The sequence below is a fragment of the Rhincodon typus genome, chromosome 11 (genome assembly GCF_021869965.1).
Source record: "Rhincodon typus isolate 14 chromosome 11, sRhiTyp1.1, whole genome shotgun sequence".
Taxonomy (NCBI): Eukaryota; Metazoa; Chordata; class Chondrichthyes; order Orectolobiformes; family Rhincodontidae; genus Rhincodon; species Rhincodon typus.
Genome location: NC_063342.1, coordinates 74,715,305 through 74,727,178, shown reverse-complemented (window position 1 = coordinate 74,727,178; position 11,874 = coordinate 74,715,305). Strand labels below are relative to the sequence as shown.

The 11,874-nt window shown below is 40.7% G+C and overlaps 1 protein-coding gene across 5 annotated transcripts in view; it reads left to right on the top strand.

Annotated features, from left to right (window-relative positions):
- The window catches only part of vwa8 (von Willebrand factor A domain containing 8), a 325,734-nt gene that overhangs the window by 153,269 nt on the left and 160,591 nt on the right, over nt 1-11,874 (top strand). For all 5 annotated transcript variants that reach the window (XR_007263236.1, XM_048603037.1, XM_048603036.1 and 2 more), the window contains one exon: nt 4,143-4,214. Coding sequence is in view for 4 of the 5 variants with exons in the window: in XM_048603037.1 (XP_048458994.1) it covers nt 4,143-4,214 (72 nt within the window). In the remaining variant the exon portion in view is untranslated. The remainder of the gene's footprint in view (nt 1-4,142; nt 4,215-11,874) is intronic.

The window sequence follows — 11,874 nt, the reverse complement described above, 5'->3', positions numbered from 1 at the left end:
TGGCCTGCTGTGTTCATCCAGCTCTGCACCTTGTTGTTTTGCATTAATCTGGCTGCTTTCATGTTCCAAAGTGCTTTCTGGCAAAGATAGTCTCTGCTCTAATATGTAAAACATGGCAGCCAATTTTTGACAGAGCAGACCCAAACAACCACTAAAATTATCTGTTTTCAGTCAGATGGTGGGATAAGTATTTGTTGGGATGGTTTGAAATCTCTGAGGTGGGACTTTTTATTAATCACTCATGGGATGTGGCCAGTGCAGGTTAAACCTTAGTTTATTGTGGTCCATGTGGTATAGGTACACCCACAGTACTGTTAGGAAGAGAGTTTCAGGATTTTGACTGTTTGACAGTGAAAGAACAGCATCAGGATGGTATGCTGTTTGAGGGGAACCTGCAGGTGTTGGTATTCCATTTATCTGTTGTCCTTGTCTTTCTTTGTGTAAAAGTCACAGGTTCGGAAGGTGCTGTCAAAAGAACCTGGCATGTGACCAAACTCATGACCTTCAGCTTCTGAGCCAAGAGTGGTTGTATTGAGCTATTCTCTAGCTGGATCAGAATTAGACAAAGCAGACTTTTCTTTAATGGGTCCAGAATAAAATTGAGGTTTAAGACTACGAGTAGGAAGAAGATGTTTCTACTTAGAGCCTTATCTTTTGCAACGTGCTGGGCTCCCCATCATTGACGATGGGGAAATTGGTGGAGCCTCCTTCTTCAGTAAGTTGTTTAATTGTCCACCACCACTAGTAACTGAATCTGGCAGGACTGCAGGGATTAGACCTGTTCCGCTGGTTGTGACTAGCTCTGTCTATCATTTGCTGCCAATACTGTTTTGCATTCAAGAAGTTCTGTTTGGTAGCTTCACCAGTTCGACATTTCACTTTTAGGCACGCCTGGTTCTGCTCCTGGCATGCCCTCCTGCACCCTTCATTGAACCAAGGTTTATCCCCTGGCTTGATGGTTAATATTAGAGTGGGGATATGCCAAACCACAAGGTTGCAGATTCCGTTGGAGTATGATTCTGCTGATGGCCAACAGCACCTCATGGATGCTGGGATTTGAGTGGCAGATCTGTTTGAAGTCTATCCCATTCAGCACTGGATAATGCCACACCACAACTGAGGGTACTTCATAATAGTGGAGGCTTTGTCTCCACAAGATGAGGTGGTCTGTATTATTAATACTGTTATTGACAGATACATCTGCAACAGGAAGATTGGTGACAATGAGGTCTAGTATGTTTTTCCCTCGTGTTGCTTCTCTATCACCAGCAGCTACGTCCTTTAGGGCTCAACCAGTGACTGAGGTTTCCTTGCCCATGTTTGACTGATGCCATGAGACTTCATTTTTAAGATTTGCAGGCCAACTCCGTACCTCTGTGCCCCTGCTCAGTCTGTCCTGCTGGTGGACAGGACAGAGCCAAGGATGGTGTTGGTGTCGTCTGAGACATTGTGTCTAAGGTATGATTTTTGAGCATGGCTATATTGGACTATTGCTTGACTAGTCTGTGAGACAGCTCTCTGAATTTTGGCTCTAGCCCTCAGATGTTCATCAGGAGGATTTTGCAGGGTCAACAGGAGTCTTTTTGATGTCATTTCCGATGCCTTGTTTGATTGCCAGGTGGTCAATCCAGTTTCATTACTATTTTGAGACTTTTTAGTGGTTCAGTGCAACTGAATGGCTTGCTTGGCCATTTCAAAGTGCAGTTAAGAGTTTACCACGCTGCTGTGGTCAAGAGTCACATGTAGGCCAAACTAGGTAAGGACAGCAGATTTCCTTCTCCGCAGGAATTTAGTAAACCTGATGGGTTGTTACAACAAATGATAATGGTTTCATGATCATCATTAGAGTTTCAATTCTAGACTTAATTTGAATTCAGATTCTACCATTTGCTGTGATTTGAACCCTTCCCCTGAGAGTTAGTCCTGAGTCTCTGGATTACTTGTCCACTCACTGGTAGCCTCAACTGCCTGTAACCATTGAACTGCTTTTCTGTGACTTCTGAACTGACGTGTACAATCTGTTGAAAACCTTGCAATATGCCTCTCTCCTGTTGTTGTGTGGAATTGAATTCAACAGACATATTGATACAATCAAATGTAGTACCCTTGGATCTGAGTGTACTGAACCCTGAAGGTCACAGTTATGCTACAATCCTGGACCATAGCACCAACTTATTGTTATAATCTGGCTAGGCCTCAGTAACTTTTATTTTTAAATTAATGAACTGTGATATTCAGGGAATTACTAAAAGTATAAACATTCAAGGATATTCCACAGGTTTGAACCAACAACTGTGAAGTTTATGTCGTTAGAACATTAATAAAATCTTCAATATTTATGGAATGTATTTCTTGCACCCAGGATTAATATGTGGTAAACTTGGCTAGTAGAGTCTGATCAAACTCCCACAGCACACATCAAATAACTAATGTAATCAGACAGATCCCACGGATTTCTCAGTAATTCTCTCAAGACAATAATTCCATGAACAACCGTCAAATCTCATTAAACTTCACAAGGGATTACGACTCGTCTTCTGTCGAGCTAGCCTTGAAACAATCGGGATTCAGATAGTTGAAATTTGATTTGCTTGACCTGTTTTTTCTGACCTATATTCTTTATTCACTGAACAGATTTTGTGAAGAAAACTAATTGGCCAGATGCTAATAAACAAGTCTGAATGCTGGGAGTAATTTAGCCTTATTAGAGCTAACTCAGATTCCCTGGCAGTCGTTCCAGCTGACCTCTCTGTTCATTTGATCACTTGCCAGTTGCAATAAATATGTGCTCCACTGGCCTGAATCGCTCTTTAAATTACTAACAACTTCACATCTCTCTCAAGTAAAGTAATTTCCAAGCTTTTTCGTGTTAGAGATCTATATATTTTTCATTTCACAAGATCACAGATACTTATAAATGAGAATGGTGATCTTGATATGTCCATCAAGAGCAATCTCATACTTTCCTCGCTCCAGCATTTAATTCAAGTGTTAGTTACTCTACAAGAAGAATACATACCACTTGTCTACTTTGGATCAGCATGTGCGGCCCCAGAGCCAAAGTGCTGTATCTTTACCAGCAGCGGAATCAAATTAGATATCATTCACAAGATCACCAGAAGTAGAAGCTGAACTGGCCGTGTGGTGCTTGAATCTTTATCTCCTATTCAGTAAGATCATGGTTGTTCTGATTGTGGCCTTTAACTCCACTTTTGTTTCTGTCTTCACATATCCCTCGATTCCCTTGCAGATGAAAAATCTGGGTTTTACTTGAGATTGGGCTGACCCACACTTTGCAGTAGCAAGTGTGAGCATTGCTTTTTCACTTAGTCTGTCCATTTTGTGATAATCCAGCTGTAAGGAATATGGCTGGTTTCGTTTGGTCACCATGTTATTTAGAAACATAAACATTGACAAACATTCTTAGGCTGAATTCCTCCTCTCCAGCAGAAAGCACGAAAAAAATCAAAACATTTTAAAACAATAAAAACCTCCCATTAATAAATCAAGGTCTTGAAAAACTCACTGTGCTCGTTTTGATCTTATCACTTGCGTACCTGCCATTTTGCAAAGGTACTCTGGTAAAAGCAGTTAATCTGTAGTTAGCCAAAGAAGTTGCATATTTCTTATAGATTCATCTCCCATCATGACAGATGGTAAAATTTAAAAGAGGAATCTTGTGGCACAAGGCTAGTGTTCCTACCTCTGAGCCAGAAGACTTAGATTCAAGTCCCATCTGCTCCAGAGGTGTATCATAACATATCTAAGCAGGTTGATCAAAAATATATATTTCAAATTCAACATTATTACCTTGGAGTGAGAAGCCTGACCCTGATTATACATACTCATATTGAAGCATCAAAATATTCCATTACACAGTACTGAGGAACATAGGAACAGAACAGAAGTAAACCATTCAGCCACTTGAATCTGTTCCTCTTCCTGATTAGAACATGGTGGATCTATATCATTAAGTCCCTCCAGCTGCCTTAGAAGAATAACTCTTAGTACAGTTAATGGTGCATTGTCCAACTTAGCTTAACTGAAAAGACAAGAGAGTCACAAGCCTTTTTCTTCTGTCAGTTGTACCTTCTCTTGTTCCTCAATGAAATATTCATTTTAGATGTCTGTTCTCTCTTTAGCACATGGAGGTAATGGAGGATATGCTCAAGGACTTTCTGCTTGGCGAACATCTTCTGTTGGTTGGAAATCAGGTGAGCACTTTATTGAAAGAGTAATTTTGTGGTTGATTGCACGCTCCTGCACCTCCCGATCCAGCCATGCCCACGTCCACGCTCGGGCAAAAAACCCACAGCATTAAGAAATGTAAAATGTGAATTTTGAATGGTTGACATGCTACAGCGTCAAATAGCTGAAAACTATAACTTCAAAGTAACTTAACTGCCTCTCTACAAAATGTGCAGTTGGGGATCGTAGAGTGCTGCAGTGCAGAAATAAACTATTCGGATCATGGTTACAGTATGAGCCAGTTTGTGTAAGCCCACGTCCTAATCTCCATTTCAATCAAGTAACTAATTCCTGTTCAAAAGGAGTTATGAACTCTGCAGTAACACTGGTTTCTGACAGAGAATCTCAATTCCCAGAATAAAAAAAAATTCAAAACCTCTCTTATAGGTCTTGAATACCCGTTAAGGAAATAATTCTGCTTGTTTGTTGAATGTACATGTAACCCAGATGAATCTGCATAATTAGAGTTTTTTTTTATTTGTTCTGTGCTGGGATGTGTGCATCGCTGGCAAAGCCAGATTTTGTTGCAAGTTCCTACCCGAGTAGCTTGCTCAGCCAATTCAAAATGTAGCTCAGAGTCAACCCGATTGCTGTGCGTCTGGAGTCCGTGTAGGCCAGGCCAAGTATGGATGACAGATTTTTTCACCTAAAGGACTCCAGTGAAACAGATGGGTTTTTATGTCAAACAAGGATAATTTCATGGTCATCACTACTGAAGCGTGCTTTCAGTTTCTAATTGTATTAATTGAATTAAAATCCCACCAATGACCATGGTTAGATTTGATCCCAAACCCCAAAGCATCAGCCTAGGCTTATTGATTTCAAATCTCATGACATTATGCCTAGTGATCTAATGCATTGGCCAGCCACATGCGAACCTATCATGTTCAAAGCTTGTACAGCGTAACAAGAAGTTCAAATCTCAAACCTACCAACATGTGTGTATCTTGGAGCCCAGTTGTGAAGTTCAGAAAACCCACATGCATAGAAGTTTCGACAATGTTGGAGACAACAATTTACAAGGATTGCCTGGCTTCACTAAGTTGTCAAATATGTCAGGACTTGAGTCCCATAATCAGTATTATTTGTTTTCTGCTCCTGCTTGATGGGATGAAAAATGAGTTCTTCCTAGCATTAGCACATTTAATTAATTATCAGTACTAAAACTGCACAGGAAGAACAGACTGATTTGAATCATATCAAGTTATGCTATGTAACCACTGCAGATCTTAATTAAAACATTTTGGTTTTAATTACAGATCCTTAAGTCCTAAGGTTAAAAGTTAGGGGCAGAGCCCTTCTGGATACCCTGTCATTGTCACTGCTTTTATACTAAATTGAGAAGTTGTCCCAAAGTCTGTGTCAAAGGTGACATTGCCACTTGAAAATAGGCACTGCAGAATGACGGGTGAAAATAAGACACAGAGAAATATATTCCTCAGCTCAGCCTCATTGAGACCAGCTCTCAAACTCTGTTGCTGAGAATCAATCTAGTCAGATTAGAAATTTGAAGTCAAGAAAGAAAGAACTTGCACTCAAATAGTGTATTTCCCAACCTCAGGACTTCTTAAAGTGCTTTGCAGCCAATTAAGTATTTTTCAAAGGTAGTACTTGAACTTTTATTGAAGAGTGAGAAACTTGAGTCCCATATCAGCATTCTGGAATTAAACAAAGGTAATTTATGGCAGGAGGCCAGATTTGGCCTGAATGGACTGGGTGAGAAGACTAAAATGTAGGATTGTTGATGAGCAATGGCTGATGTTTAAGAAGATACTCATTTACTCCTAACTAAAATATATTCTGTAAAGGAAGAAAGATTGTTTGAGGGGGGTGATAGAAACATCCATGCCTAATTATGGAAGTTAAAGATAATACAAAGATAAAAGTTATGGCATGCCGTATTGCAAAGGCAATCAGCAGGCTGGAAGATTGGGCAACTTGTAAAGGTCAACTTACTGAAAAAAGTCATAAACAGACCAAAAGTAAATTATTAAAGAATACTAGTGCAAAATATAAAAGCAGATAGGTAAAAGCTTCTATAAGAATATAAAAGGGCCAAAGTGAATGGTGTTCCCTTGGAGGGTGAGACAGAGGAGTTAATAGTAGGGAACACAGAAATGGCGGCATCACAAAATTAATATCTTACTTCAGTTTTCCCAATGGATGACACAAGTGCCATCGTAACGCTAACAGGTAATGGAGAAGTTATAGAAAGGGAGGAACTTAGATCAATCATCATTACTAGGGAAAAAGTGCTGAGCAGACTGTTCGGATTGAAGGCAGACAATCCAGAATAACAAGCTGTATGAAAGTTTAGTTAAGTCACATTTGGAGTGTTGTGTGCTGTTTGGTTGCCATACTATAGGAAAGACGCAGAGGCTTGGAGAAGATTCATAAGAGGTTAATACTAAACAAAAAACTAACAAACTGCAGATGCTGGAAACCCAAAACAAAATCAGAATCAGAATTTTTCCAATAGTTTCTGATTATATGCAAAAGGGGTTTCCCAGGATGTTGCCTGGATGGGAGCATATTAACTATAAGGAGAAGTTGGACAAACGCTAGAGTGTCAGAGGCTCAGGGGCAAGCTGATAGAAGTATATAAAATTATGAGAGGCAAGGATAGGGTAGATAATTGAGGTCTGTTTCCCAGAGTGGAAATGTGAAATACTGGAGGCATGGTTTTAAGATAGGTTAGAGAAAGTTTAAAGGAAATCTGCGTGGAAATTTTTTTTTACACAGAAGGTGGTAGGTGACTGGAACACTTTGGCAAAGGAGTCAGTAAAAGCAGATTCAATATGGTTAAGTGGCAGTTAGACACATGAACAGGCAGGGAATATTGACATATTTAATTTATAATTTAGTTTATGCAGTATTGGTTAGTACAGACATTGTAAATCCAAACCATTGTTGATATTAGCTTTTAACTTAAGATATTCACTGAAATCTCACTTTGCCTGACATGCAGGGATTGTACTAACCTAGGGTGGCTAGGTGTTTGTGAAAACCTGGAGTGTGTCTGTAAGTGTTGGAGAACAGTTTCCAAAAAAATGAGAAAATTGTAATTCGAGGAGAAAAGAGGGTGATTGACCAGAATATAAGTAGTTGTTGATGCAGAGCATGATGAAATGGCACTTGAGGGAATTTCTAGTCCAGATTGTTTAAAGTGAAGAATTGAAGTCTCTTATGACGTTTTCATGAGATTTGTGACCAATGTGTCCCAGAAAGAAATCTGGCCTGATAGATTTCTTTTCTCAATTCAACATGAACTGAAACATAAACATACAAGGCTGTGGATTAAGTTTAAACGATAAAATAATTTTATTACACAAGGGCAATAGAAAAATGCTCAGTTATCTAAACAAAGCACAGTTTGAAAGCTTTCAAATCACATGGCAAAATAAAATCCTATCTACTCCCCAACTTTATCTATTAATAGTTATTTAAATAAACAGAAATTTTCCTTCCTGGCTCAGTCTGTCACCATGAATAGAATCATAGAATTTTGTGTACAGAAGGAGGCTACCATATCTCTACTGGTTCCCGAAAGAATTACCCAGCTAGTCCCACTCTCCAGCTCTATCTCCGTAGCCCTCTAACTTCATCACTTGTAAATATATATTCAAGTCTCTTTTGAAACCTCCTATAGAATCCACCTCCACCACTCTCCCAGACAGTGCATTCCAAATCCTAATAATTTTCTGAGTAAAGAAGTTTCCCCACATCTCACTCCTAGCTTTCTTGCTGACAATCTTGAAATTGTGACCCTTAGTTACTGACATAACAACTAGTGGAAACAGAATAGCCTTCTTTATCCTGTCAAAATTGTTCATAATTTTGAGCACCTCAAAAAGTCACATCTTAATCTTCTCTCCTCCAAGGAGAATAAGCTCCTTGTATCTTAAATCCTTCATTCCTGGTATCATTCTACTAAATCTCCTTTGAACTCTCTCCAGGGCTTTAACACCCTTCCTTAAATAGGGTGCCCAGAACTGGACACAATACTGTAAATGTGGTCTGACCAAAGATTTATAGAGGTGTAGCATCACTTTCTTGCCTTTATACTCTATGTCTCTATTTATAAACCCAGGGATCCTATAAGCCGCCTTAACAATTATTTCAACTTGCCAGGCCACCTTCAGAGAATCATGCATGTGAACCCAGAGGTTCCTCTACCAGAATCCCCTCAAAGTTGTATTGTTGAGCCTGTGTTGTCTCTCTGTGTTTCTCCTACCAAAAGGCATTATCTCACATTTCTTTGCATTGAAATTCATTTTCCAGGTGTCTGCCCAGTGGGCCAACTTGTCAACATCCCTCTGAAGTCGCTCAGCATCATCCTTACAATTCACTTTTCTCCTTAGTTTCATATCATCTGCTAATTTAGAGATTTTGCCCTCAACAGCCAAGTCGTTGGAAATGTCCCAAAACTGATCCCTGGGGAACAACATTTTCAACTTGTTTCCAATCTGAAAAATGCCCATCTGTACTTACCATTGGTTGCTATTTTTTAGCCAACTTTTAATCCATGCTGCCAAGGACCCATCAATCCGAAATATTTCCAATTTGTGAACCAACCTGCAATGTGGCATCATGTCACATGCTTTCTGAAAGTCCAAATATACAACATCCACAGCACTATACTCATCCAATGCTTGTGTCACCTCATCAAAGAACTCCGTTAAAAACTGCTGTTGAAAAAGTTATGTTGACTGTCTAATATTAACTTTTTTATCTCTGAGTGTATATTTATCTTATCCCACTGTTGATGTCAAGCTGACAGGTCCTGGTTTGTCCTTTGTACCTTTCTTAAACAATGGCGTCATATTAGCAATCCTCCAGTTCCGTGGGACTAATCCTGTGTTCAAAGAGGTCTGGAAAATTTCTGTCAATGACTCCACAATTTGCTCCCTTTAACTCTCACAGCAATCTAGGAAGCATCCCATCTGGGCCTGGTGACTTCTCCACTTAAAGTGCTGTCAGCCTTTTTGGCATCTGTTCTTTATCTATCACTACACTATTCAGTTGCTCACATTTTCAATTAGGCCATTGTCACCATCTTCTAATTTGGTAAATATTAATTTAGTGTCTCTGCTATATCCTTTGCTTCAGTGATCAGCTTACCCAGCTTGTTCCTTATGGGCATCACGCTATCCTTCATTAATCTTTTACTGTTAATATGCTTGAAGAACATTTTACTATTTGTTTTAGTGCAGCCTGCCATCTCTTTCCATGTGCTTCCACTTAATTTTCCTCATTCAGCCTTAGCCTCTCTCCTGCAGTTGAGATACACTTCCTGATTTCTATAGCTGTTGTTATTCCAGTATGCATCATATGCCTCCTTTTTCTTCCTTATTTTCTCATCAATATTCTTAGTCATCCAGGGTACTCTAGCCTTGGATACCCCTTATTTATTTCTCATGGGTATGTACTTAGCTTGCACCCTGTTCATCTCCCTTTTGAAATTCTTCCATTTTACATCCACAGTTTTATCCACCAAAATGCATTTCCAATCAATGTGTTCCAATTTAATTTTTAGACACCGAAAATCTGCCCTTTTTTAGTCTGGAATCTTAGGCATTGACTGATCTTTATCCTTTTGCAGCTTAATATTGAAACTTGTTATGTTATGGTCGCTATTTCCCAAATGCCCCCCACTGTGATGTTCTTTACTTGGCTTGCCTCATTACCTAGGACCAGATCCAGCATGGCCCGCTCGCTCCCTGGTAGGACTGGAAAGATACTGTTTCAGAAACATTTCCTGTACACAATGCAGGAGTTTCTCCTCTTCTGTGCCTCACACTCTACCTTCTTCCCAGTCTATCCTAGCATAATCACTAACTATCACAATTTGCCCTGCAGATTTCCATAATTTGCTTACAAAAACTTTCTTCTACTCCCTCCCCACATTTAGAGATCTACAATAAATACTCAACAAGGTCACTGCTCCCTTCCTGTTGTTCACCTCCAACCATATAGATTCAAGTTGAGGTACTGTATCTCATTCAAGGGTAATGATGCTATCTTTGACCAAGACTGCTACACCTCCTCCATGTTTTCCCATCATTTCTAATAAAAAAAACTTTGTAACCCAAGAGGTTAAGTATCCAATCCTGTTGTTGCGTGAGCAATGTTTTTGTCAATGCTCCTATGTAAAATCCCCACAGAGCAATTTCTGCTTCTAGTTCCCCAATTTTGTTCACTATACTCCATTTGCATTTACACTGCATTTGCATACACACAATTTAATCTTGTCCTTATATTTTTCTTGCCCGTTTGAAGATGCATGTTTCTTTGTTCATGGGCAACATCATCTCTCTTTTCCCTCTCTGGTACTTCTAAAACTAGACCCATTTGTCAAACCGCCCCACATTCTCCATCTCCCCAATCCCCCACACTATTTACTTCTCAGCTCTGACATTAATTTCTTTTCTGCTCAGTTGAAGCCCATCTCTCCTGAACAGCTATGTCCTTTACAAAAACTACCGTAATGTTGCAAAAATTTAAGCTCCTATCTTCTCTGAAGCCATGCATTTACCTCCCTGATCTGCCTTTACATATGGTGAAGCCCGTGGCACAGGTAGTATGTCTGTAATTAAAACCCTTGGAGGCCCTGCGTTTCAACCTACTCCCTAACTCTGACACTCATCCTGCAAGGCTTCCTGCAAAATTTAGCTGCTCATATTGTTCTCCTGCCCTGTGAGCTGTGAAGTCTTTTCCTCGGATTATCACACTTCTGAGATCTTAGACTTTCTCAGCTTTAAATAGCCATTGTAGGTTTCAAGCCAAACACTCCTGGTCCCAAAATCAGAAACAAAAACAGAACTTGATGGAAAGGCTCAGCAGGTCTGGCAGCATCTGGGGAGAGAAATCAGAGGTCACGTTTCAGGTCTAGTGACCGTTCCTGAGAGCGAAGTGGCCATGGTGGAACTCGAACTGGGCATGACTGAGCAGATTATTGCTGAGCAACCCACGCGCGCGGAAGGGGGAGGGAGAGAGCGAGAGGAGAGAGAGTCCGCGCACAAGGAGGCGGGGAGAGAGAGTGTATGAGAGAGGATGTGTGTGTGTGAGTGTGAGTGTGGTGGGGTCACCTGTGGTGCGACATGAATCCAAGATCCTGGTTGAGGCTGTCCTCATGAGTACGGAACTTGGCTTTCATCCTCTGCTCGGCAGCTCTGCGTTGTTGTGTGTCCCGAAGTATGTCTTGGAGGGTGTTTACCTGAAGATCTGAGGCCAAATGTCCTTAACCGCTGAAGTGTTCCCCCACTGGGAGGGAACTTTCCTGTTTGGCAATTGTTGTGTGGTGTCCATCCATCCGTTGCTATAGAATCTGCATGGTTTCACCAATGTACCATGCCTCGGGGCACCTTGCCTGCAGCGTATGAGGTGGACTTCAGGATACACAACAATGTGGAGTCACCGAGCAGAGGCTTTTAGCCAAGTTTGGCACCCATGAGGACGGCCTTAACTGGGATCTTGGGTTCATGTTGCACTAGTGACCCCATGACGTGCGCACGCACGCACGCACACACACAATCTCTCTCTCCCCCTCACACATGCACACTCCCCCCTCACACACGCCCTCTGTCTCTTCCCCCTCTCACACGTTCTCTGTCTCTTCCCCCTCTC